The sequence below is a fragment of the Cygnus olor genome, chromosome 2, assembly GCF_009769625.2.
Source record: "Cygnus olor isolate bCygOlo1 chromosome 2, bCygOlo1.pri.v2, whole genome shotgun sequence".
Lineage (NCBI taxonomy): Eukaryota > Metazoa > Chordata > Aves > Anseriformes > Anatidae > Cygnus > Cygnus olor.
Window position 1 is genome coordinate 156,657,096 of NC_049170.1, and position 27,974 is coordinate 156,685,069.

Sequence of the window (27,974 nt, forward strand, 5' to 3'; positions counted from 1 at the left end):
AGGGAATAAGAGTTTGGCCTTCCCATTGAAAGAGAGAAAAGGAGGAAGAAGGAATTTGTACACGACCTACCATCAATATTTAACATCATTTTCCATAAGGAAGGTCTGACTGATTGATGGAACCCAAACCAAACCTCTCTGCCACCGCCTAATGGATTTGAGCACCCTTCTGATGCTGTAAAAAAAGATCGCCCCACAGGAGTATATCTGAAATAAAATAAATTCAGATCGTAAAATTAAAGCAGAAGGAAAAAACAGCAATAAAGACATAACTAATAAAAATTCCTACTTGAAAGCACAGAACTATGAGTGTTTCAAACAATAATCTGAAATCCCTGTCAGGACTCTAGGTTATACTTCTTAAAATCCATTTAGTTATATTAAACAATTGGCTACTAGTCAGGTTGGTTTTTACATTTATTTTCAGTATACTCCCTTTTTATACTTCGTGGGTTGAATTAGTGGGTATTAATAACTTTTTCGTACTCTGTTAACAATTCAGACATGCTTCAGTAAGAGAATAATTAAAGAACTCTACTATTAAAACAGCACAGTAATAATCTCTCCCTGTATTTGTGCATGGCTTCCTCTAAAATCCATGGAAACTTTGTGCAGGTGAACAACCGATCTAAGTATTTCTGACACATCTTTCAGCCGCATCAAAATCATTGCACTGGTAATTCGGTACAATATATTTAATATCAAACTAATCAACACCAGTGCTAATATGCTTCTCTGAACACAGATGCATGAATAACTAGTCTTGGCTGGTTTATTTACTGAAAAAGCTGACTGAAGTGATTTTTTTTTAATCCTTAATGTGAGGATAAAGTCAACGCGATATAAGGCTGCTTAAAGATATTTGCATAAATTTAATTCTCACTGTCTCTCTTTAGTCCTTTAAAATGGGAAAGTTCAGCCCTATTAAGCTTTGTTCTTTACTTCCCAGCTGAATTTAATTTGAACAGTGTTGTTAAGCGAGTCTTTTCATTGCAGCAGATTTAAAGAAACGCAGCGTCTCGCGTTAACTACAAACGCCATAGATCCCACTGGCTTGGGGAAGTATTTTGAAGGATAATTTTTTTTCTCCTACAAAAATAGCTGTACTTGTGACACTAATGTCTCTCTAGCACGGTGATATACAAAATCAGCAATTAACATCTGCCAAAGAAAACACAGGAATAGGGCAAAAAGTTTTAAAACTGCCCTTACACGTCTCCCAGCCTCCGAGGACTTTCAGCTCAGGGGGCTTCCTTCTCTGAGGCCCAGAAAGAAACAGGGCGCTGCTGAGATGGGAGGGCACCCCAGAGAGCACACCAGCAGGGAATGAGGCTGAAAATCAGTGAGGAAAGGGACTTGTATCCAGGCTTGAGGCTATTCCCTTCTCCTGATGAGCAGAAAAGTGCCATACTGCGTCTTGCCTGGCCCCAATAGGTAGCTATTATTTGGGTTGATCTGTGTCCACCTACTCAAAACAGCTGCTGAAGTGATTCAGACAAATTTCCTAAGCCATAAGGCAATTTCCTAAGCAACAAGGCAAATTTTCTAAACCATGCCAGTGTCTGCTGCTTACCTCATGGAAGGCAAGTGCCTCATCACCACGTCCAGAGCCTGGATGGTTTCAAACGGGACGCTCGGAAGCCGGCCAGAAAGAGCATCGTGTAAAGCCTGCAAACTCACACAGGACATCCACTTGATTGCCACCTTAAATATCCTGTCCTTGCCTTCTCCTGGCAGCGTGACCTCCAGCTCCACCTGCAACAATGCCAAACAACAAACCAAGATGATTCTTTCCATTGACAGGGAAAAATGAGAGGGACTTACAAGGGACCACGCTGAAAAATGTTGTAAAACATGGGAGAAGACAAAGAGCAATGATGAAGAAACGACCTATATTAGCTACAACCTCTTTTTATGGCTAGATTTTTCCAAAGGTGTGTTTCAGAAAACTGGCAGCCTTCCCAACTGGCATCTATCTACCTCCGAGACAAAACTGTATTTTGGAAGTGTTTGTGTACAAACAGGGAGGTCTCCGTGAAGATCTGATAACTCGATTTCAGATACCCAACACAAACTAATGCAGCAACACGCACGTCAGCTTCTGCGTGCCCAAAATAAAACGCGGTCTGCAATTACCTGCCAAGATTCACATAGTTCAGGTACTCTTCCTTATACTGGTGATATTAGCATGTGGGAAACAGGCGCATTTCCTCGCTGTGTTAGGCTCTACTTTGAATTTTACATCCAAAACCAAACTACATTATCGTGAATTACTCTACCTGTGGAGTATTTTGTAACGCTGTTTTCTCATCTTTATTAAAAGAAAAAGTCTGAGCACAATTCTTAAACCAACAAAGATTAAGGCTTGTCTGAAATTAAGACTTGTGGGAGTGACTACAAGAAATAACACGATCAGAAGAATATCCTTTGTGCTGGTTATAAACAAACACGTTGCATTTTCCTGTCCTAGGGAGCTTACTTTTTGACTACAAAAGGCATCCACTTACAGACAAACTGTAATTAGCGGGCTACAGAAGACAATACATGGGTAACAGTGAGCTAATATATGCAATCAGCTGATCTTTCACAGCGCTTAGCTTCTGCAGTCAAAAATAGGAAGCAATGATAAAGCCCGAATAATAAGCCTCCCTATAAGCCAAACCCCAAGTTGACAATTTACAGTAGACAATCACAATTAAAATTGCAGCCTCATCTCTCCTTCAGTACAAACATTATTCACCAGAAGACTCGCGTAGAGGAAGGAGCCATACAGCCGCGAGAGAGCAATGGAAAGCAGAGATCACTGGTCTGAATCTGGCCAAGACTATTTATTCCACCAAAAACGCAAACAAAGGCACAGGTTTTCACCTGACACAGGCTGGAAGCTTTCTATAAAGCCTTTTTGCTTGTTTTTACTTTAAAAACTGTGCCATCGAAAGGTCTTCAACACCATTTAGAGCAGATAGAAGACTGATGAGATGCATTTTTCTTGTAAACTTCTCTCCTCCAAATAAAGTTCCATCATTTCTGTTATTCCCGACACTGTTAAAACATAACTAATCTGATTAGTAGTGGCTTTGGTACATTAATCTAAATATATATATATATATATATTTTTTTTTTCCCCTTCCTGATGTCAGTTTACAAAGCTCCCTAACCACCATGAAATGGAAAAAGATAAAGAATTGGACTACTCATGTTGAGGTATCCATGTCCCCAGTGGATATAAAAGCCACAGGACTGAAGAATTTCTATGCCAATGACTAGACCACAAGCTTGTGTCCGTCCCACTCTCCGAATCTTTAATTTTAAAAGTAGATAATCCATAATTTGAAAGAACTTTACCCTTTTTTGGCAACGACACCCTAACACACAGATATGCTCAGCTACCTTCGACAAACCTACCAGTGATCAGAGCAGTACCTGAGCCAAATACCCACCACGCTTAGTTTAGACCTAACAGTGAATTTGCGCTGCTGAATTTAGTCCAGTTCTTGCTGTTGGATCTAAACCCTCCTCAAAACAGTTGAATTTAGAGTCATTGCTCAAGTAAGTTTAAATCCATCATTCCAGGTTTCCTTCCTCTAATATCTCAACTGAATAAAATACTACTGCAGAGTAGTATTTCATAGCAGAGAAGTAGAGTAGTATTTCAAGTAGAGGAATTCAGAATAGTAGTTTTACATGGGAATTTTGCTACATAACTTACTAAATTGCAAAGCTGAATTTAACAGCTGATTGCCTACAGTTTCTCCAAATATAACCTGCCTGAAAATAAAAATTCACAATCTCGATCACTAACCTGTCCTGCTCGAGACACTGTGTTGCAGTTAGCAGTTAACCTCACTTGACAGCTAAGAACCCAAATGAAAGGGATGTTACTGTAGTGATGTGGAAAAATGGAAAGTCGTTCTTAAAAAGAACAGGGCTTGTAGCTGAGGTACTCATCTGATTTATGCATACAAATCGGCGTAGCAGGATTTAATTTTCGTGGTGTTGCTGCTCTCTTAAAACCTAGCCACACAATTGTGGGGAATTCTCTGTTCTCTTTTCCATAAAACTTGCATCACTATGTGATTATTTTGTCATGTTTTGAGTATATGACGTATTAATCTAGATTAATAGATCGCATAATGATCTATTAATCTACAGCTTTTCCTTCCCACAGATTCCAAGGAAAACAGATAGGCAGTTTCCAATCAAATACTTGGGTGCCTACCTCCCAGGGCCTCAGCTGGAAAATTCAAGCTAAGGATTCACGAAAGAGGTCAGCTATCACACACAGTGTTGTTAGCAATATTTCAAAAGGACAAAAGCAAGAAGTTAGAGGTGAACTGGGCTCACTATTAGAACCCTATGGCAAACAGGAGGCTATTATATTTTTATGCCTTGATGGTGTCCTATACATTTCTTGCTTCTGAATGTGTAAGTAAAAACTCAGAAAATATTCTGTTAGCACTTACCTATTCCCTATCTGTTCCGAAAGGTCTAAAGAAACAAAGGAACGGAAGAATGAAAATGTGGTGTAAGGAATGAATGAAAATAGGTATAATTATCATGAAGGCCAAGCAGAAAAGATGAAAAGTGTTTGTACATGAGAAAGTTATGAGAGAAGCACGTTATCAGCAAGGGGAAAAAAAAGGTAAAAAACACCACTGACAAGAGATGAGAACAGTAAATTAAGTTAAAGAGCAACTGGTGAAAGATGATGGGAAATTAGTGTCAGCCTTCTGGTTAGCAGAAATTCTTCCGTTACCGACATACATCAAAAGTTAATCAAGGTCTTCGCCCATTTAGATGAAGGACCATCTATTAATCATTGTACGTTCATGAATTTTTTCAACATGATCATAAATATAAATCAAACATGCTGTAAACTTGCTGCGTTTGTTCTGTACAGAACAGCCAAAAGAAAAAAAAAAAAGAAACCTAATCTAATTGCCCTGGAGGAAGTCTGAATACCTACAAGCTTTATACTGGTTTAAACCATGCTTAAACCAATTAAGGTCCATGTAAAAAATGTCCCTCATTAAGCTAAATTTCCCAACACCTGATTTAAACCAGCTGAAGGTTTATCTCTATTAGCTCTTTCCTCCAGGGTAATAACTTTAATAACTGCATAAGTCCTGTATCTGCTGGGAAAAAGGGAAAAAGAGCAGTTTGTTAGAACTGAGCCTAAATGTCAGCCAGTCACACAAATAAAACGATCTAAACCATTTTTGTGGCTTTTTTTTTGTTTGTTCGTTTGTTTTTGGAGATTAACACCTCTCCTCTGCTAGATCTATGATCTAGCACAAGTGGGTTTTAAAATCCGAGAGCATCTCGAGCAGAGTTGTGCTCAGGAAGCAGATACTCAGACACACAACAAAGAGGAGCAGAGCAGCTGGAGGTCATCCCACCCAGTTGCGCCAAGTGAAGGTCACCTTGCATCTCACACGCTCGCACTAGATCAGAGGATTACTTTGATCCCACGTTCCTTTCTCTTCCACAGAAGGACCATTTTTCATTTACTTTTCCTTTTTAAATGCCGTACTTCACGCTTGTCATAAAGTGTAGAGTTATTCATGCACAGCTCAGATGGCATTTTAGTTACAAGCTCAGCCTGTGTGTCCACAGGACCTGTTTAACCACCCCCAGAGACACGCACCAAATATCATTCTAGCTTTGGCAAATACTTTGCAACTTTCTGCATCAAACCTGTAGGAACTTGGACACCATATGTGAAGGCCAAAAAAAAAAAGTCTCTAATAATCTTAAATGATTCCTTTATAGTTTTCCTAGACATCAGTTTATCCGTTAATGAAAAATAACTAAGACTGGAGCAGAGACTGACCTTTACTGAATTGTACTCACTTCAGCACACTTTGGGGAAATATAAATTGCAGCTAGGAGAGCAAGAGCTTGATTTGGGTAGAACTATCAACCACGTCCAGCACTGCCCAGGCACACAGCAGGAGACACAGAAGGTCAGTATAACTGCGTTACAGCACACTTACCAAATTCAGGAAGACCTGAGCTCTGCTCCCAGTTGTAGCACACAGCAAGTTTCCATATCCCTCTATAATTCATTTGCATTTTACTTTGTCTTCTTTTGTTGTAGTCAACAGGATAGAACAGGCTTTGTCCCTAATTGCACATGCCTCACCTTGCACCCACAGCAGAAGGGTGGAATGGCCTCCAGAAACTACTGCAGCACAAATGAATAACGAGCATGACTCTATCCTCAAGTATTTAGCATATAAATAAAAAAGGTCGCGGAAAATTCAATCTGGTATCAGACCACAGCAAGTGTAGGCTAAATTATTTTACAGGGTCTGTGTGTTAGCATGTTCTTTTTCTTTTCTTCCTGCGTAACGATTCATCAGTGGGTATAGATTTGTCATCAGTGGGTATACACAGCCAGAGTGACTGAAGAGGTCACTTTCCCCAGGACAGAGCTGGCAAACAAAACACTCGAGCGGTCTTCGCCTGCCCCAGTGCTCAGCTAGCAGGTCTTTGCCTGGGCAATTAAAGCTAATTTGGCTCTCACATCACAAAAGACAAGAGAAGAGGTTCCATACTGCCAACCAAGTGATGCAGGAGCTTCTTCCAATTAGTGGATAATAATAATCAGCTCTCAGTAGGCTTTGATGACATAAATGAGCCGACACTACAGCTGGCAGATGTGGGGCTGTTAGAGTGGGTCCAGAAGAGGCCACGAGGACGGTCAGGGGGCTGGAGCACCTCTCCTGTGGAGAAAGGCTGAGAGAGCTGGGGATGTTCAGCCTGGAGAAGAGAAAGCTCTGAGGTGACCTTAACTGCAGCTTCTCAATACTTAAAAAGTATTACAAAAAAGATGGCCAGCAAATTTTGCTCGGGCAGACAATGACAGGACAAGGGGAAACGGTTTTAAACTACAAGAGGGGAGATTTAGATTAGAGGTTAGGAGGAAATTCTTCACTCAGAGGGTGGTGAGGCCCTGGCACAGGCTGCCCAGAGAAGCTGTGGATGCCCCATCCCTGGAGGTGCTCAAGGCCAGGCTGGATGGGGCTTTGGGCAACCTGGGCTGGTGGGAGGTGTCCCACGGCAGGGGGGTGCAATCAGGTGATCTTCAAGGTCCCTTCCAACCCAAACCATTCCGTGATTCTACGAAACCGTACCCTGAGTAAAGTGGCATCTAAAGGCAGCAGAACACATTTACACACACACACGAAACAGTTGCGATCAGTTATTAGAAAGGCTCTGCAAATGTTACATTGGAATCACCCGCTAGAAACTCTTCTCTTTAAAACTTACTTTATCTCTTCCAATGGGAAGCGGCATAGCTGTGTAAAGGTTTTTTCTTCCATCAAACACTGGCTTGCGATCCCCAAAGATCTGTGTTTTAAAGTGCTGAACCATATGCTCCACTATTTCCCTGAAAACACAAAAAGATGACGTTAATTCAACTTTTTACTTTTGATGTTAAGCAGCAAGTGAACATTAACGTTTACGAGCAGAAGCATGAAGAAAATTAAAGGGATGTCCACCGTTGGGCATTAAAGCTACGATTTGTTTAGCTGACCTGAACGAAAGCAACCTTTTCACAGACTAAACGGTTTTCTCAAAGCAGCTATTTTTAGCGTTTTCAGATTGAAGCTTTCCTTCCTGTTTTCTGTGATTTACTAGAACTGGCAGACCAGAAGAACGTGCTAGCTCAGGCTCTAAACAGAAGGTGCATGGTATTCTCTGGGGCTCCCGCTCCCCGGTCCTACAGTTCTTTCTGCATGTCACCAGAGGATGGTGGACCAAAAGCCCAGCAGACTGAGAAGCTTTCAAAGAACCACTATCCAACCTTGCAGCCTTAGGGTTGCACCAGCACGATATTCCTACGACGACAGTGGTAAGCAAACGTTTTCCATAACACTAAGAAGGATGCCTTAAATGCCTTTTTTTTCCCCCACAAAAGCAGCAAAACTCGCGTTCACAGGGACTCACACGTATTAAAAATGTATCTTCATTCATAAAGCATAGCTGGAATGGGTTGTTAGTATGAACGAAGCAACCACCCCAACTTTTTGTCAAACCACAGTGGTTACACACTGGCCATGCAGTCCACCAGCAGACGAGCAGCCTGGTGGAATAACACCGCCCTTTGATGCCAAAAGCCTTTGGTCCGAGCGTCCCAAAAAGACATCCTCGGGCCATCTGTATCACACGGCTGGAAAATTAGAAACCCATCAGCAGCCTGCAGCACGCTGCCTAGAAGATCCTTAACGCATGGCTGGGAGCAAAAGGGCATGAAGAAGTGGAGCTGACACAGAAAGGAAAGCCACGGGATGCTGTTTCTTCAGTACCACTGTCAACTAGCCCAGAGAGGCTGCGACGGCTGTTTTAAACACCGTTTCTTGGACAGGTAATTAGCCTAGCTGGATACTGGAGCGACACAAAGCTCTGAGAAGAAACGCCGAGTTCATTCAAGTGCTGTAACCAATGAAGACTTTTAGCTGACAATTTCTTTGCTGTGTCCCAAGGCTTTAAGACAAGATGAGACCATTAAAAGAAACTTGTCTGACCTTGTGAGAAGTAGGAACGAAACTTGGCCCAGTAATTTCTGCCTTGGATCTGCAATATCTGACTGAACAAGTACATACTTCAAGGTTGGGAGGAGAAAAATATATTTCAACCTTAAGTTAAATGTTTTGAGTAACAGAAAATCCATTCTCCTACTAAGCAAGCTTTGATTGTAAACTACTCTGTACGAAAATGAACGCTTCTACTTAATTAAGGTTTTCAAACTTTAAGCCACATTTAGCAACCGTGTTTCTCAGCGGTGGGTCGAGACATCTAAATGAAAAGTGAAAGCATTTTTTCCATCTGAAGTTAAAAGTAGAGTTATTTACTGATTCTCCAACTTCAGCCCCCTGGGACTACTATTCCACAGAGACCATGCGTGCACACAAGAACTCGAGGCCGCTGACCAGAAGTGAAGCTCATTTTGAGCCCTGTGAGCCCCAGCTATTCTCACAACTTAAACTGAGGGCATCCACGGCACAGAACCCAATGCCACGTTGCCCATCCTGACCGTCAGCCAAAATAGATCTGGACACGTATCTGTCGAAGCCATAGCAAATCCTAGAACGAAACTGACGAAGGAAGCCAGGACAGATGAGGGAGCAGTGTAAATGAAAATAAGATGTCCCCCCATCTTTTCTAGGGATTATAAAGTAACACAAGCTATTTACTATAAATATATGTATTAATGCAGTTGTAAAAAAAAAAAAGTACAGTTTAGTCCTGGACTATACACGCACCCCACAAAACCCTACATATATACCCAAATACATACACAAACACAGGTACACACGTAGGATTGAAAGGTTCTGCCTAACAAAAACCCAGGCGTGGGCAAAGGCATGTACATCTACAGGGTAAGAAAAGCACGAATAAGTGCTCAAAGAAGTAAAACACACCCTTCATTGAGGGAATCCCATTTGTATTCTTCCCACACCGCACCAGAAACACATACTGTAGCATCATGAAATGCGCTTACGACAGCCCTGGTTACTGCAAAAGGCATTTAGTCCATGCACGTTTATACCTGCTCCTGAAGAGAATTTAGCAAAGAGTGTTTGCTTTCAAAACTAGACCCAATTCTCAACGAGCTTCAAAATTAAATTTCTAATAGCTAGCCACGGGAAAAAAAAATAAAACAGAATTGCAAAGGTTAGCAGTGCCGCTTTATGGAAATCCTACCATTAGTGGCCTCGTCAGGGTAACGATGGGTAGCACACTCCAGTTTATTACTTCATGTTAGGAAAACTTTGGCTTTCAGGTGGCTTTTTTTGACTTCACACTTCGCTCATGACTGCATGTTCCACCCATGTGACCTTTTTTTAATGCGGAAAGTTTTTGCTCTTGAATATATAAACACGCCATTCCGATCCTCTACAGTCAAGATGTGTAGGTAGTTACGATGAAGACACTTGCGGTTTCGAGTCGGTGCCAAGTCTTGTTCTCAGTTTCACTTCTGGCAACACCACTCTCCTCCAAGTTAATGAGGTTGCCACACTGTGACTAATAGGGCACACATGCAAAACGCGGGACCTAATTGCCTGTTTCCTTGGCCAACTGATCCGTGTTTTCATCTCGCTATCTGTTTCAGGAGCATATCTTTCCCTTATATAGAATCTCCTGATGAAGGATAATTTCTTACCTAATTCAGTCCCTCCGCGATCCTCTCACAGCAGCACAAACAAATGGGTTTTACCTCTCTTTTTCCACAGGGGAAGGTAGGAAAACAAGAAGCTCTTCTTGCTGAAGAGCTTGCCAGCCAGCTGCATTCCAATATTTAAGCAATACCAAGAATCGTATTTATCCAGTTGGTTTATACTGACCTGACCCCTCTAGAGTTAACACAGTGGCTTTAATCACAAGCTGGCAAGCTCCATCGAAATAAGGGACCACTAGCGCTGAGTTGGTAAGAAAGGAAGAAAAACTCTCAGAAATAACTCCTGTTGATGAACATGCAAAGCCAGAAGCTGTCAGTGCAGAAAATGAATAGATAGAAAAACTCCTCTGAGCTGTCCACAAAACCCAGCACACGGCTCCAGCATTTTCAAATCACCGCAGGAATGTAACAAACAGAGGAAAAGCAAAGCACGCCATTACCTGTTAACTCTTCTAGGGCATTTTTCTGGCTTTATGTCCAACTCATAATGGTAGATATCTATTTTAGGAATGTCCATTTCAAAGAAGTTGGCCTGCAGTTTGATTGTTCTCCCAGAAGTACCGAAATCTGGGCGAGGAGGAGGTTTGAAGGCATATCCCTGTATTGGTGGTGGCATTGGTGGAGGAGGCGCGAGCACTGGAAAAAAAAAAGAGCAAAAAATTCAGCCCTGTGAGCTACATTCAACTGACCGTTGAGCGAATTTACAGGTTATTTGACCAATGAAGTAGAGCACACTCAAATTGGTAACCCAAATTAAGAACAAAACAGAAAAATATGCCAACAGGAGTCCATGAATCTCTTCTTCCGATGCTGGTTCATTATTCGCTGTATTTCCTAGTCCTGATTACTGACCAAAATCTTAAAACCAGTTACATTTCCCTATCCTGGACAGGATTTTGAGATGCTAAGCACGCACTGCTGGAAAAGTGAGAACTAGAGCATCACTACTTCCCTGCAGGGAAGATCACAGTTTCAAAAGAGATACAGAAGCAAATCACCTAACCACTTTTATTTGAGCAAACACCTGTAAGATGGAGTTTACACTACTTCAGCCACCTTTGAAGTCGTATCTGAAAGGCTTGTATGCACATAAAGCAAATACCACAGGCGTATTTCAGCTGTATGCATTTTGCTCTGATCACCACAGCCTGCCAAGAGCAGGAACGAAGCCCAGGAGTCGTTCCTGCACATCTCTGCTCTCTGGCAAACACGGCGTGTTAGAATTCAGCTATACCCTGCTGTTTCCTTTATGCGGGAAGCAAACAGAGCAAATAGCCTCCGGCTGTTGTCCCGCGTTACTGAGCTCAAACAACAGCCGTCTGCTATAGATCGGGCAAGGCACAGCCGAAGCGCAATAGCTGCTTGTTTTAACCTAGGAATTCCATTAAAAATCCACCAAAAAGGATCTAAGATAACAATTTGAGCATCCAAAGCTCCTGAAACAGCAGTGCTCGGTTTGCCCGAGGTCTAGAGCTGCAGTAACTCGCAGCAAAATGCTCAGGTGTGAAAGAGCCCAGCGGGCTCCTCGCTACGTGTGAGCACCCAGCTGGGGTTTCGGGATCACCCAGCTCGGTCCTCAACAACGCGTGTCCTTCCATCCGCACGTCCGTCACCTTCTCTGCTGGAAAGTGCTCCCAGAACGGTAACGCTCAGAAATACCCTCCTGCTTTCTGGCTGATTTAGTCCTTGTCGGGTTATTCTCGCTGCCTTTTAGATTCAGCACCGACTGTGGTTTCAGATTTAAACCAAATACCCATTTATTTCTCAAACCTACGTTATTCTTTTTCTATTAATCTCACAGAACTGCCTTTATTCTCATCCCGTAGCCTTTCAAGCACACGGATTTTCAGTTCACCTTCCCTGAACGAGGCTGACCCGAGCACCACAGACTACTTTTCTACACGAGGTCCCATCAGGGGCTGGGGTGAGCACACCAAAGCTTTCATCTCTCAGCTGGAGTTGTCGTGCTACTCAACCCAAAGCTGCTTTTGCCCATTATGCCTTACAGTGATCCCAGGCACCCAGTGATCAGCCACGATGTTCACATCCATCCCGGCTGTTCATGACGGATCCTCTCCCAGCTCCCTACTCACTCCCAGGTGTGTGATCCTCTCTTTGCACAGATTTTACTCTGTATTCATTACCCTGCTGCCTTCTGCACAACACTCAGGTCCTCCCTTTCCCATACATCACGGAATTTCACACACTTATCCCTAACAATCATTTCCTAAATGATCTCTGCCCAAACAAGACCATTCCTGACCCCAGCAGCATCATTTCTCCGCTTGACCCTTCAACCCCCAGGGCTGTTTCCCCCTGTCAGTCTCTCCTTACTTATTTTAAAGTCCAACTGAAGTCCAGTCTTCTTTCCTGCTTCCCTTCCGTAAGCATCACCACTAACAACGGTGATTCTCCAGTGCCAAACTGGATAGATGCGGGCAAGATGCCCCTTTCTGACAGCCTTTGGTTTCGTGCTCGTGGCGGGCTCACCGTGGCACCAAGCTGCTCTGTCATTCCCCCTCCTCTGCAGGACCAGGTGAGAAAACTGCTCCCACAATCTTTTAGACCTGCAACATTTCAAAGCTTTCTACTACTCAACTCCAAACCCCACCAGAAGGCTCCGCAGCAAGCGTTCAACTCCCCTCCAACAGGTTCTCCTTTACCAACTTTTCCCCCCAAAAAATCTGGCTCCCACCTAGGATTTCAGCCATTTTATTGCTTACACCTCATTACTGCATTAAAGCCGTTATTTTCATTTCCATTTTTCCCTAACATCCCCGTTCAACCACAGTGGCCTGGGCACTGACATTATTCTGTATTTTTTGTGTTGTTCCCTATCATTTCCATAGCAGCAGCCATTCCAAAATCGTTTCCATTTTCTGCCCGGGCTCCCGGCATTTGTCTTTGAACATTTCTGCTCTTTTTACCCACACTCTATCCTAGCTGGATTATGCGCTGCCTTACCACTAGCACCTGTTCAACTGTTATCACATCCATATTAAGCGTTTCCCTTCTCTTCGCCCCCAATTTGTACGCTTTCTGACATTTCTGTATCTACTGCCCCAGCCTTATTTCCCTGCCCTTCCTTTTTTCTGTGCCAGATTTGATGCAGCATTTTTCATCTCTCTGAAAAGTACTTCCAAATTTTTAAGATTTGGCAAGCCAAGGATCAGCATCACAGAGGGAGGAAGGGACGCCATCCAAAGGGACCTGGGCAGGCCGGACAAGTGGGCCCACGTGAACCTCATGAGGTTCAACAAGTCCAAGTGGGACAGAAGGGTGGCCAGCAGGGGAGGGAGGGGGTTTTCCCCTTCTGCTTTGTCCTTGTGAGGCCCCACCTGGAGCCCTGCGTCCAGGTCTTGGTCCCTCAGCACAAGAAGGACGTGGGGCTGTTGGAGCTGGTCCAGAAGAAGGCCACGGAGATGCTCAGAGGGCTGGAGGAGAGAAAAACGCAGCCTGCTGGGCAAGATGCGAAGGCGGTTTGACAGCACACCTGCACCGTGTATTTTTAAACTTTTTTTTTTAATGATCCAATTAAAAAAAAAAAAAAAAAGCTATTTCTGGCTCAGCTCACCAAGTCCAACTTATTTAGGGCAGGGTGGTGCTTCAAGGAGATAAGTCCTGTTTATTAAACAGCAGCGCTGACCCGATAAGCAGGCAGCCTCCATCGCGGCCACACGCTGCAGCTGGAGGACTGAGGGACGCCGACTTCACTGCGGGGGGAAACCCGAAGTTAAACCAGAAATGACAACTGGTGGTGTGAACTCACTGTGGGGACTACCACCTCACATTAAGAATGCGAAGAAACAGCAAGATAACCTCGTGTGAAACGCGTTACAGCGACCATCTGTGAAGTTCGGAGTCACAACACGCTGAGTTCAGAGCGTTATTACTCTTTTTCGTTGAAGAAAACCCACGAACCTGAATCGTAAAACGTAGCTGCTGTGTTCAAAGCTGCCCCGACACGCTGCCCCAGCTCCCGGCTGCAGCGCTCCCGAGTAATTCCCTGCACCCTTGGAAAGGTGCCAGCAGGGGAAGGCTCTTCTTCGTGTATGAGCTCCCGCCGGGGACGTTTTGGAGCGTGGGGAGGTGTGTCGGAGGATACAGCTGGACTCTGCCCACGGAAAGCTGCCCAAACCCACCCACTGGGGCCCAGAGGGCCACCGCTGGCAGCTTTCCAAACACAGCCGTGGTTTTTTCTTTCTATTTCTCCTTTCCTGCTTTTCCAGAGGCTCCTTCCCTAGCACAGGCAGCACCGCAAAGCGTTCAAGAACTCCGCGTGGATACCTGGATCTTACTCTTAAAGCGCTGTCAGGGGGAGAATGAACTGGAAGATGAGAGAGTTATTAAACGTGAAACATCCGAGAGAGAGCTATCAGAAGCTCCTCACTCGTTTGCTACGCAAAACCCTGAATACCGAGGGTGTTTCAGCCTTGATATGATGATTGAGGCCGTCACGAAAATATCACGCTCTGTCTTAAAGGTTTGGAGTAAGGATATTCAGTAGCGAGGTGCCAACACAGAGTATCTTGAGGCTTAATTTTAATTACGAAGTAACTTCCTCTTATAACCCATCCAATTTACATGGACCAAATGTTATCACTCTTAAGAAATGTGATTTCTACAAGAAGAAAGAAACCTGGGAAAAGCCAGATATTAGAAAAATAACATCCCCGTGAAGGGAAGTAAACCTCGAGCAGCATTGCTCTGTTAAAAGGGAAGAGCGGGAGGAAGGAGGAGCAGAGGAGCTACACACCAACGCAGGAACGAGCACAGAAATGCTACTTTAGTGTAAGTTAGGTGTTTTTGCAAATTTACAACCTGCCTGCAGCGCAAGGCCGCCTGCGTGCAGCTCCCACTCCATCCAAATAACGCCGACCAACCCCGAGATAAGAGTGACTCAGGGAGCCACCTGGCCAAGACACTCCCAGCGCACAGAAGGGGTGAATGAGCCGCGCTTCTGAACGTGGCTCTGACATCCAGCCGGTCGTGGAACTGAGTTTTCGGGGCCATTTCGCTCATTTATAACCACTTTGCAGGCTTCCAGCACCATCCTTCATCCTTCCTGATGCTGTAAAGCTTCGCTGCCGGGCTGCTCGGTCCCGCAGGTCAGCGCCAAGCTTGGATATTACAGAGTTTCAGCAGCGAATTATGCCCTGGTAATAACATCAGGGCCTAACGAGTTACTAAATAAGAAGGGGCCAAGCTGGTTGCATCCGAGGGCTTGTCGACACAGGAGATCGTCTGAGCGTAATTAGACCAGCGTAATTATATCAATAAGTTTCCTGGCATAGCAAGTCCTGACACATCTTTAATAATCAGGTGATGCTTTCACAACTCAAAAATGTTTTAGCGTCGGGCTCCCGTAGCCCACGTTTGTCGACAGGAAGTGGCTCTCAAACCACTTTTCTAAAAACACAGCCCCTCCGTACAACTCACAGGAACCCACGTGAAGCACGGGAGCCTTGTTTGGCAGCTCTGCTTTCGGTCGAAGTCGCTGATAGCAGACGTCGGGGGGGCAGTTCCCCCGGATCGCTGGGACGGGCGTTTGCAGCTATTGAAGCTGCTGTTTGAAGAGGATGCTTTAAGCCCTTCGAAAACATTTTCTGGTGCAGTTTTACTCAGCTTAAGCAGGACTTGAAACGAAGCGAGCTACAGGCAACAAAGCTTAACCTGAAGACACAATTAATGTCTTTCTGCACCAACAGAAGAGGCACAACAAACACTTTTTTTTTTTAAGGATATCAGATAAACTAATTACTTGACACCCAAGTATTTATTAAAAGAAGTCCAAGTTTCAAAGCCTGCATAAAGAATTGCAATTTAATGTTAATTTTGGTTCCCCTGCAGCGCTTGGTTTGATGTGCCCTGCTTGTCAACCCCACATTGCAGGCAGCACAGACCCTATGACTGCAAACATCACTTCTTGAATCGAGTTCTGCTGCCTCCAGGTGGGCTGGCTCCATCCCTTGCACAAGGGGAGACGTGGAAGGGATGAAAAAGGCTTCTAAAGCTGACGGAGAATAACGGAGCTTGGAGGAGACCCGAGTTTTGTTTGCCCTTCTCAAAGGCAGTCCGATTACATTTGCTCAGGGCCTTGTCCCGTTGAGTTTCGAGTATCTTTAAGGACAGAGTTTCCAAAACAGCTGATTCCAGTATTTGATCACCCTCACGGCCAAATAACCTTGCCTTGTAATTAACGTTCCAGCTGCTGTCCGTTGCCTCTTGCCCCGTTCTGGTACGCCTGCCCTAAGTCTGGCCCTGTCTTCCCCAGCTCTTCCCCTTCAGCACCCGCAGACCACCTCACTCGTAAGTTTCTCGTGTATTTGTGTGTCAGAGGGGCTTTGGCTTTTTCCTTTTTCCCCCCAAACCAACTAAAAAGGCTTAGGACCACCTTCAAGTGTTTCACAGTCCGTGTTTTAGAGAGAAGCTCAACTTTCAAACTGTCTGTTAAGCACCGCTAGACGAAGATAGGGAAAAGGCTCGCAGTCTTTTGTAAGAGATAAGGAAAACTCCAAGCTGCAGCTCACAGTCCCTTGATACTACGAGGGCAGAGGAATCTATACGTCTGTCTCTGCTCCTCGCTGAGCGTGTTTTGGCGTCCAGAAAGCTCCTCAGTCAAGGTACGGTGCTGTTGGAGTAGAGGATAGGCAAGGAGGGAAGGTAACGGGCTTAACCTTAACCCTAGGAATTCAGCAAACCACGAGGAAAGTGCTGGAGGGAAGTAGGCGAGATGATGCAGGCGGATTTGAATCCAGCATCCGTGACAGCATTATCTTAAATATCACCTCCTGAAGGCCCCACGCTAAGGTGTGATTGCCCCGAGATTTCCTGAGGTTTTCTGCTGATACCTCCTCTGGAAAGCAGCACTTTGCAGGGCTCAGCGGGGCAAACAACCCGATAAGCATCTGGAAGGAATGGGAACAGGTAAGGAGCAAAGGGTAAAAACCAATTCTTCCTAGCCTTTTATGCAAATAAAGCACGTCTAGGACTGCTTCGGGTAGCTCCTTTAACCACTTCTTGTCCTAGCTACAGCAATTAGGGCAAGTGTTCAAGTGGGTGGAGGGCAAACAGATTACCAGAGGTCCCCCCAGGAAAAAAAGAAAGGGGGCGCCACGTCTCCATCTCCACTCGGACCCAAGCCGTGAAGAAACTTTGCTGAGCTCCGTTCCTCGCTCTGGATGCGTTACGTTTCTTTCTTCTCAGCACACAGAAAGTGCCCAGATCCTACCACGGGATGCCTTCACGCCCCTGACTGCTTCAATGCTGACGAGCAAAAATGAAGGGGCTGTCTGAAAATTTGGGCACGTTTTAAGACCCTTGTAGAACATTATTGGGAACTTCAGGGCCACCACCAGGCCACACTGCTTCTAATTTCTTAGAGCTGTCGTACGGAATCCAGTACTCAGGTGAAGAGTAGAACGTCTTGGTTAAACAGCATCGCCTGCAAACCTGTAATCAATCTCCTTACGTTCAGTAGACTTAAACGCAACTTTTATGGAATAATCGTCACTCACCGCAAAAGAACTCGAACTATGTTAATTCTCAAGTCCACTGTTGTATGATTTTGCCTGGAATAAACAGTTAGAGATCTAGAGCCTTGGTTATCCTGGCTCCTTCCCTCCTGCTGCGTGTTATCAGAGGCATCAGTGTCCGCACGCACACGAGCGCCGCTCAGCCCAACAAGCTCTAAAGGCTCAGGCTTTTGCCCCTGGCACGTCTTTGTGGCGAGCTGTGCCTCGCCAGCTGGAGACTGGTGCCACGGAGGCCCCAAACCTCCGTCCCCAGTGTAATTCCCATTGTGTGCAACTTAATGAAACACAGAAGTGATTTGTCCTCAGCTTATTAGAGAAATAGTCCAGGATGGACACATTTGCTCTGTCCTTTTGCAAGTACATTCGCACCCACCCCACGCTTTGAATAGCAGTAGTTTAGTCTAAAGTCTAGAAATATGGATTTGAGAGTTATTCTCATGCCTAAAATCTTTTTACTTTACAAAACTCAGCTGTTAAGCTCTAACTCAGAAGCAGTCACGCCTTCCTTGGAAAAGAAATCTTCACCCAAACCCGCACCAGATTAATCTTAAGAAAACAACTCATGTCTTAGTTTCAAAGCAGAAAATTCACAGTTAATTTATCATTTTTGGTAGTGAAAGCAGCTGCAGGAGCATCTTTAATAGGAGATCCAGCAGCATATAATGCGGTTTCAAGAGATAGGGCTGTGGTTTTCAGCGCTGCTGGAGAGAGTGGTAAAATACAGGTTTGTACTAATGGAAGAATTGCGATGTGACAGGAGTGTAGGCTGTAAGCAGGATGCCTCTACGATATTCCCCCTCACACACCCTGTTACAGCTTGTTTTTCCTCTACCTGCTTCCTGTAACCATCTCGAGTTCTCCTAGCAGTCAATACAAATTCAGACTCGGCCGTGGCACCGCGCCACCCCAGCCGTGACAGCAAAAGCAAGGGAGGAGACCACGAATAATGGCATTTTACTACAGGGAGATCCAAATCCCGGCAGAAAAGTGAAGTTATTCAGTTTCTCCCGCAGTGTCACTAGTAAAACCTTACTCAACATCGCACCCAGTCCTATAAATTATAAATATATATATCTTTATAAATATATATTTATAAATTTCCTACAAATTTCCATTTGGGGGCTGTCCTTTTCTTCTAAGGATTCTGTAAATGTAAAAAAAAAAAAAAGCGTAGAAGTTAAAAAGGAAAAGGCGTAAGTACAAGTGCTACCAGGAGGCCGATACCTCCACTGAAATTTTACATTACCGGGGATTTGCAAATTAGAAACAGTTGGGGGGAAAAAAAAAAAATACCACTACTGTATTCTAATCACACAACAAAATCCAAACAATCAAGCTCCGACTTCCCCGCCCCAGCGGGAACTCCTTTTTGAAGTTTCCTCCTTGCGAGCGAAGCTCTCACTTTCTGAGGAACGCACCCTTGCTCCGCCTGAATCAGTACAAACCGTTCCTGAGTGGCCCTGCACTAAAGGACGAAACGATTCTCCAGAAGAAATGCATTTGGTTCACCACGACATCCATTCTGTCTTGGCTTCTCTACCTGCATCCGAGCGTCTTCCAGTCTATTTTTGTTTTGTTTGGGGTTTGGAGGGCTGGTGGGTTTGGTTGATTTTTTTTTTAAACCTATGTCTCATTAATCTTACTACTGAGGAAGCTAGCAAGCCCGAAGAGCTGAAGGTGAGACATCCTATTGTTTGAGAAACCTCCTATTTCACCAGCGGTTAAAAAAATAAATCACAAATCACACAAACAAGAGACCCCCTGCTCTTCCTACATCCTCAGACTTGTCCTCCACATGGGAGCAAATGAAGATTTCAGAAGCGATGCAGGAGTATGACGGGGCAGGAGAGGACAACCAACAGACAAAAATATTAAAAAAAAAACAGCAAAAAAAGGGGGCATTCCCTGCAATCCCCCGGTCGCATGAAAGGACAATGAAATAAGTTCATTATCGAAGGATAAGCGAAGCCAAGAACCCAGAAACATTTAGATAGGAGTTTACTGCACGAACAGACGCCTGTCCTTTAATAGCAAACGCTTGCTAAACAAGTTTCAAAAGGTGCACAACAAGGCCCCAGAAATAATTATGTTTTAAAGCCTCGTTCATCTACATGACAAGTTTAACTTCAAACAATTCTTAGATTGATCCAGCTAAGCCAGCGAAACCTCCCTTCTTGGGAATTCTTCTGAAATTAGCTTGTTTTAAATACATCAAAATCGGCCCGTCCACGCGCTTCCTAGAGCTAACTTAAAATTCAGGTTTCGTTATTTTCTCGCGTTAACTAGCCGCACAAAAAAAAAGCCCTGCTAGGCCAGAAAGCTCTGCGGGGCCGAGCTGCTCGGCCCGCCCGGGGTCCCAAAGGCTGCGTTATCGTGCACGTTCCTGGAGAGGAGCGGAGCAGGAAGAACTTCCCGAGGCAGGAGGTGGAGGCAACGAACGAGGGAGCCTTGGTTTCAGTTTGGATCAGCTCGCCCTGCGGTGCCCCGCGCAGCCTCCCACGCTAGGGCCAGCACGACCGTTTCCTTCCACAGCACTGCGGGATTAATTTGAGGTGTAGGTAAACTCACTGGCTTGCACCCGGGCAGCTTTTAAGTCTGCTTTCAGCAACGAGGAGCTTTGTTTCTCGGGTGCCTGTTTGGCGAAGGCTGAAAGACGACTAAAAGCTGCAGCAGAGACGAAACGCGGCCGAGAAGCGCTGGCGAAAACGGAAAAGGAGAAGCAAACGGCAAGGGGAGAGAACGAACTGCTCTCGCCGGCACTGTGGTTAAAAATCACTTTCACAACCCAAACGCGACCAAGATTTGGCAGCTCTGTGGAAAGCTCAGTGAGAACTGAATCCGAAAGACAGCACTAACGGCAGCAGAGGGGGGGGGGGGAAAAAAAGCCAACTTAATGAGGGACTTAATTATGTCATTACCACACCGAGCCGATGGTTTGCTACTGCCTTGGCTGCGTCATTTTGTAAAGTCCCACAGTTAACAAAAAAAAAAAAAAAAAGCACCCGGTCACCAGGTAGCGCTTGGCTTCTCAGCTGCAGCAACGCTGTGAGGATATCTACGAGAAGTGCTCTTCCTTCATGCAGGGAAACAAGAGACCACGGAAACCTGTAAAAAGGCTCACACGAGAACTTTATTCTGAGCCTCTGAGGCTCACTGAGCGCGCTGCAAGGCACCACCTACCAAAAGAGCCGGGAGTATACAGAAATAGGGGCATCAGCTCTGCCTCGGGGTCACAGCAACACTTCCTGAACGGTTCTAAAAGGTCTCTTCAGAGCTCTGCTTCTTAGAAACGGCTACTAAAAAATTAGCACACTAACAAATTACAGCTCTGGTGTAAGATTTGGGAAAGGCCGGACTTGCGTGACGTATCTGGGGACGACGCTACTCGGATTTGTCTTTTACTTTCCTAATCTTGAGGGCATAAAGCTGACAGGGAAACGTTTCAGTCCATCTTTGGGCGTTAACATAAACGGGAAAAGAAAAAAACCACCTTGCATTAAGTTAAGAAGTGCAGTACTTCCCCAGTCAACAGGACAGGGCTCCTCGTAGCAGCTGGCTGCTCTGTGCGTACATCAGAAAGGACGCAGGGCAGTAAGGGAAATTCACTCGATAATGCACGGAGCGGATCCCTACCCACTGACACTACAGCTAAATGGATTTAATATTTCCCAGCAGCTACTTTGTGTCTTAACGTACCAACAGTAAGCTACTCAGGGCTGACTTTTCTTGATCGTCGCTGAAGCCAGAGATCAAATTTAAAAGTCAGCAGCGTTTTCTGGTAGTTTGAACACTACAAACCCCACCACTAAAAATACAACCAAGCGCTCCGCTAAGGCCTGCAGTAAGGCAGGCGATAACCCACGACACCCTTTTTGACACGTCTTGCAAGCTTTGCAAAGCTATTTGTCGGCACATGCTTAGCTCACCCAGGGATGACTCTCATTACGCGTGCGAAGTTGCTAATTAGCAAGAAGCGCGGCCGTTCGCGACGCCAATTTAACACGGAGACGTTTACTGCACGCATCGGCCCGATCCCCACAATTTTGGGGGGGGCCAGAAGAACTCAGGAGGGCTGCTTTTGGGAACGGACATTCCCTCCTAGACTGTTTGAAGAGGGTAGAAGGACAGGCAGTGATACGGTAACCTAATTTAGTAGGATTTAGGAACCCAAACTCACTCTCGGGGCGTTCGGGAACGTGACTCGCAGCCATTCTGGAGGGGCCGAGCCTGGAGGCAGCAGCGCAGCACGACGCGTGCCAGCGGGACTTTCCTGGAAGGCGAGGAGGTTTGGATGTCCCACACGGCCTTCTGCGAGCGCTACAACACACCACCGAGGAGTCGAGTACGAGACGTTTTTGCCAAAATGAAATATTTCAAGAGGGAGGAAAATCGTACGTACTAAACCCCACGTTTCTGCACAGCCAATGAGAGAACCACTGCTGAAAAACAACTTCCACGTCCCACATCGTGAATCTTTGTGTACTTTGGCTCGCTAAGGAAAAGGAGGAGGTTTCATTCATCACTTGTCTCTGCACCTAATCGCTGCCTCATCTTTAAGATACCTTACGATTACGCAGCAGGCTCAGCCAACACAGTAAGGAGTCGTCTTCTTTAGGAAGACACCCCGGCCGTGGTGACGCTGCTCCTGAAAAAAAAAACTCACTGTGTTTTGTGGGTACGGTTGATGAAAGGAATTTAAGCTTAAAGGAAAACTCTCATGCGGAAAGGCAGAGCTGAAGGTGCACATGAAATTATCTCCTCTTTTATGTACGGCAGCTTACGATGGATTTCAACACAGCTTGCTGTCTAAAATGAAGCCAAAGAAACCACACAACTCCGTGCCACCAGCCGAGCTGGCACATTCAGAGCAGGCCCGGGACACAAAAAGCCTTTCCAAAAGGCAAAGAGCAGCGACAGGAGGTGCCGGGCGTTCTTGCTGCCCTCAGGGCATATGCTGGGAGGACGCAGGTGGAGTTCAGATCCACAAGATGAAGGTGCTGCCATTTCCAGCACCCCGCGCGGGGCAGCAGCACACCCTTCCCTGCATGTTTTGGGACTAAAGAGAGAGAATATGCAACCATGGCATGTCAACAAGGAAATATAGGGGGGCTAAAAACGAGTACACACACACGTTGAAACTCAAGAAAGATTTAAGAGTTTCAAAAGTCTATTAACAACTTTTAGAGAGGGAACTTTCAGCCAAACAGCAACTGAGAAAATAGCCTTAGTTTCACTGGTTTGATACAGAGAACTCCAACTTTTTTTCTAGCACAAGAAACAAAGCCTGGGTTTCACACGGAAACCAAACCCCCCTTCACAAAGTCAGTTTTTCAGACAACTGCTGCTTCGACAACAAATTAAGACTTCAGGTAGCAGACAAAATCAAACGCCCTTCCCAAGACTCAGAAAGGAACCTACAGCACGCCAAGGTGAGAAATTAGAAATAGAGAAATGCTCTGCAGTGGGAGTTACAGAAGTTTATGTAAGTTTTAATCACTTCTTCAAGCCAAATTGATATAAGGACAGAGTTTTTATTGCGATGACCCTGCCCAAGGCAGAGGGGTTGGACTACATGATCTTCAAGGGTCCCTTCCAGCCCCAAACATTTTCTTTTTATGCCACTTCTACATTTTTCCATCCTGGAAAAGACAACACAAGATGCAAGCTTCTTGTGTTAAAACAAGCAAAGCAAAAATCTCACCCATACATTCACATTTCTTACCCTTAACAGTTTCTTGAAGGCAAAAAAGCGTCGGGATTGAAAAACGCAGCAAATTAAACGCTAAGTCAAGAAGTCAGTACTTGGGGAAAAGGAACAGGGATCACAGCTTGGCTCAACATGGAAGCAGCGATTTTATGAAGTCCCGCTCTCGTACTAAAAGCATCTTCCCCCCAACGTAACAGCGTGCTTGAACAAAGTTTCCACGTTCAGCAGCGATTTTGTGAAATCAGTCGGATACGGCCTCCTAGCTTGCTTTCTACCCTTTCCAGGAAAAAAAGAAAGAAAGAAAGAATTCAGATTAAAATAGCAAACCCTGGGCAAATCGAGCCAGCTCGCTGGCAGGGGGCCAACGCGACAGAACGGGGCTGGCGGCGGCGGCCAGTTTTGGCAAGGGGAGCCGGAGGAGTAAAGTAGCTCGGATGCGTCCACGGGCTGGAGAGAAGCAAACAGCAGCGAGACCTAAGTCAGGAGGCGCATGAATGGAGCATTTACGCGGCGCCGAGGATGTGCTGACAGACATGTAGGGGCTGGAGCTCTCGTGCACTCGCAGCAGCTGCGTCTCAGCGCATGTTTGCAAACCACAGCTCTTGCTCATCCCTCTGAACCGGATCTCAGCATGTGCTCAGGTAGCAGCTGAGCGTGTGGAAGGGAACTTTCACTGGCGGCAGCAGACCGCACGGAACACCTTGCGCAAGGCGGCCGAGCATCCCGCTGACAGTCCCCGTTTCCACGCCGCTTCACTGCTCTCTTAAAATATAAAACGCTAACCAAATGCCCTGCCGGACTGTTTGATGGGGAGCGGGAAGATGTTTGGGACTGCTGGGAGCCTGGCTGGGGATGGGGTCACAGGAAGGAAGCAGAGAACCTCACGGTGTGGAGAACAACTCGCAGCTCGTACCCCAGGACGGACACTGCTGCTGCCCAGCTCTGCACGGGGGAAAGGGCTGAGCCTCCGAGATAAACTCGGAAGTAAACAAGGCAGAAGATGAGCTTGGTGGGAGGGAGCAGGAGCCCGACACACAGCGGTGATGTCTGGAGGGGAACAGCAACCTGGGACTCGGCAAAAGCGTAGTGTTTGTGGTACCAAAAGCCCGGGGCTCAGAAAGGGATCTGCTGCTGCGGGGAAAATACCCTTACACACCGAATCTGGTGCTGGGGAAAGATCACTCTGAGTGAAAGGGAGAGCAGGAGGGCCAGAGAGCAAAGGAAGGAGGTTAGAGGGACTTCCACCTTGTTATGTTACAGGTTAAAGTAATTGGGAGTGATGCCCAACTTGTCAGAAGACATCTTCCCTTACTCGATGGCATCTCCCCCAACATCCTCTCTCCCTTAAGCTAATTTTTATCATTTTTTACCTGCACGTGGAGATTGACTGACTCTAGGCACACAAACCTGTGCTACAGTTGGTGTGAAACATTCTCACCTTGCTTTTAAAGGTACAGGGTAGAAGAACTTAAAGCACGAGCTCAGCGATGCATGGTTAGACCTTGGATACATGTAGCTTTTTGGACGGAGGTGTGTTTCGGTATCATTATGATATTATAATGGCCAAAGTTCACCAAAAGGACAGCGTTTTCTCAAAAACATGGCAGGCCGTTGGCCCAGGCTAGCAAATACGCAGCTTATCGGTTCCGATGTACCTTCGAGTTCCCATCTTATCACAGAGCCTGGCCGCGGTGCCTGCACTCCGCTCCACCCTCCGCACGGCTCCTCTCGGAGTCAGCACACCAAGTTCCCCCTGTTCCCCCCCAACATTTAGGGTCGGAGGCCTAGGGAACTTCTACAGAGTGCAGCTACAAAAAGCTTCCACCCTGGAAGCCTCTTCAATGCCGTACCTTTTATTTAAGATGTACCAGTTTAATTTCTAAGTCACCTCCAGCAATCATCCCCCACATACGTGAAACTACTCTCAGTCCGTACACTGGCAATATTTTCAATAATTTGGCTCTCCAATTTTGAACAAGATGTATTGACAGGAGGTGAGCAGCCTTAGCAACAACAGCACAGTCTGAGCTCCACGAATACCTGTACACTGAACGTGGAAACAAGGGAACCTGATGCTAGAAGCAAAGGAAATGATTAAATCAACATTTACCCACAGTTATTGGTACTGAAGTGTGCGAAAGCCAAAGCCTTGAACCCCACTCAGCTGCAGAGCCCTATCTTCCCAGGGCTTCTAGTAAAGGCCTTCAGCACCGTAGGGAGAAAAGCAAGAAGTACAGCTCCTCTGCTTTTCCTAACACAGCAGCAATCCTCCTGGCTGTCCTTCTTGATTCTCGTCCCCTCAAGGGGAAATCAAAGAAAAAAGAAGCCAGCACCCAGCCGCGGGTCCCAGGATGAGAACGCTCTTACAGTTCATGGGAAGCAGGAAAGACATCTCAGCTACAGGTCCCGTATTTCACTGTGCTGTTCCTTGCTAAGGAATTTGAGAATAAGGGAGAGAGATGTTATGCAAAGCTGTTAGGAACAGTAAATTAAAATACAGGAAGTTCGACTTGTTCTGAAACTTTTCTAGGAAAAAGAAAAAAAAAAAACAACTATGAGGCACCAGCCATCCAAACACTGTAGTTCCTACATTAAAATAGAAACTGCCTCACGGAAACAGCCCAGACTCAAAAAAGCATTGTCCTATAGTAACAATACACGCTTCTATGATTAATGTATTTCTCTTAAATAATATCGGGGGTCCTTGAGGCAGTTGGCAACCTTTCTTCTGCCCACATTTATCTTCCAGCTCACGGCACTCATTACACGACGGAGCCTGAGGACACCTAAGGAAGCCAGTAACCTCTTCCAGCCCTACCTGGTGCCTGGGTAGGGTCTGGGCAGGTTTTACCAACACCTAAAACCCAAAAATGAGGCAGGGCCCATGACAAGCGGGCGCCCTCCGACCTCCTTCAGCCCGGGGCAGGCCAGGAGGATGCGGCCCGCTGCCGGCAGCGGGGAGGGAAGGAAATGGAGACCCCAGAGCTACCAGCAGGAGGCTGAGCTGGCAGCACAGCCGGCCTGGAGGGGGAAGGAAGGCGGCACGGAGCTCACCCAGCCCCGGGGAACGACCCCGGGACCGAGCCGGGGGGCTCCCCGCCGCCCCCTCGCCTCACGGCGGCCGGGAGGGGACGGCAGAGGGGGCCGAGCCGCCCCTCCGGGGGCCTCAGGACACGCACCGAGGCTTTGCCCCTTCCTTCCCCGCGGCCTCAGAGGCTCCAACCGGGCCTAAAGCCCCCAAAACGGCCCCGTCGGGGGTAAAAAAATGAAGGGAGGGGGGAGCGCCTGAGGGCGCCTCGTGCGCCGGCGGTCGCCTCCCCTCAGCCGTCCCCTCCTTCCCCTTCGACCCCGTCCCTCAGGCACGCACCGAGCCCGAGCTGAAAGCCCCAGAAAGCCCCAAGAGGGAGGCGAAAGCGGTCGGAGCCTCACCGGGTCCGGCGGAGGTGGCTCCCGGGTACATGTCTCCGTGCGAGGCGGATCGGCGGCTCCGAGGGGAGGGAAAGGGAGGGAGGGAGCAGCCCGAGCCGCGGTTAACGCTGGAGGAGAGGGTGGGGGGGAAAGGGAGGAGGAAAAGAAAAGGGGGGGAAAAAAAAAAAAAAAAAAAAAAAAAAAGGAGGAGGGCCCACGTTAAAACCAGGTTACTCGGCGGCCCTGAGGAGCGGGGAGAAGGGAGGAGCCGCGGGGTCACGGGGAAGGGGCGCCCCGCCTGCCGCCCGCCTGCCGCCCGCCTCCCTCTCTCAGCCCCCGCGGCGAGCGGGAAGCGGGGCGGGCGCTGCCTGAGGGGCCCCGCGGCCCGGCTCTGGGGCCGGCTGCGTGCCGCCAATGGCCGCCGATTCCCCTCCTCCTTCTCCTCTTCCTCCTCGTCCTCCTCCCCCCTGACGAATTTCTTCCTCAGCCATGCCGCCAGGCTTTGCTCTTCGCCTGCCGGTGTGGCCGAGCAGGCGCGGAGCGTTTGTAGGAGAAGCGTTTCTAAGGCTCGAAGCGAGCCGCTAAGGTGAAACAAAGGGTGTTTTGCCTTAGCTTCTGGCTTAGGCAGGTGTGGTATCGTCAGTTGTGCAAAAATAAAGTGTAGGGTGGCTGTTAGAGGGCTTTGGAAAATGCAAAGTACTTCAGGCTCCCTCTCTGCTGTGAAAACCTCAGATCAGTCACCTCGCTTCCCTCACACCTCCATGCCACATCCACTTTTTGTCCCATCTAGGAATCGCAGCTGTGTTGTGGTACCTTACTGTCTTGCAAAATGAGATCATTCCTGGCCATACGTATATGAGGTTTGGTACGGGAGAATGCAAATTACCAATTGCCATAATGTGAAAGAGGCATAATATTGGTCAGTGTGATGTACTGAGGCCCAGGAGATGATCTGTGATGATTCCTGGAGGAGTTTTCATCCCTTGGTAATTACCTCATTGGTGGTTCTTCCTTTCAGGAGGAGAAAATAGGAAAAAAAAAAAAAAAAAAAAGCAAACCTGCTAAGGAGACTGAGTTAAAGCATGATCTCACTTCCACCAGAAAACATTAATTACATTACATCAGCTATGATCCA

General features: G+C 46.5%; 1 protein-coding gene across 3 annotated transcripts in view; it reads right to left on the reverse strand.

Moving 5' to 3' along the window:
- AGO2 (argonaute RISC catalytic component 2) overlaps nt 1-27,480 on the reverse strand; it is a 47,408-nt gene extending 19,928 nt beyond the window's left edge. The window contains exons 1-5 of one of the 3 annotated variants that reach the window (XM_040547355.1): nt 26,861-27,480; nt 10,630-10,825; nt 7,276-7,396; nt 1,574-1,758; nt 71-207 (exon numbers count right to left, since the gene is read on the reverse strand). In XM_040547355.1, the coding sequence (XP_040403289.1) occupies nt 71-207; nt 1,574-1,758; nt 7,276-7,396; nt 10,630-10,825; nt 26,861-26,891 (670 nt within the window). In that variant the 5' untranslated portion in view covers nt 26,892-27,480. Of the gene's footprint in view, nt 1-70; nt 208-1,573; nt 1,759-7,275; nt 7,397-10,629; nt 10,826-25,798; nt 25,821-26,860 lie in introns of those variants that run through there. The other 2 variants (XM_040547354.1, XM_040547356.1) reach the window with 2 other exon arrangements.
- Nucleotides 27,481-27,974: the final 494 nt, after the last annotated feature.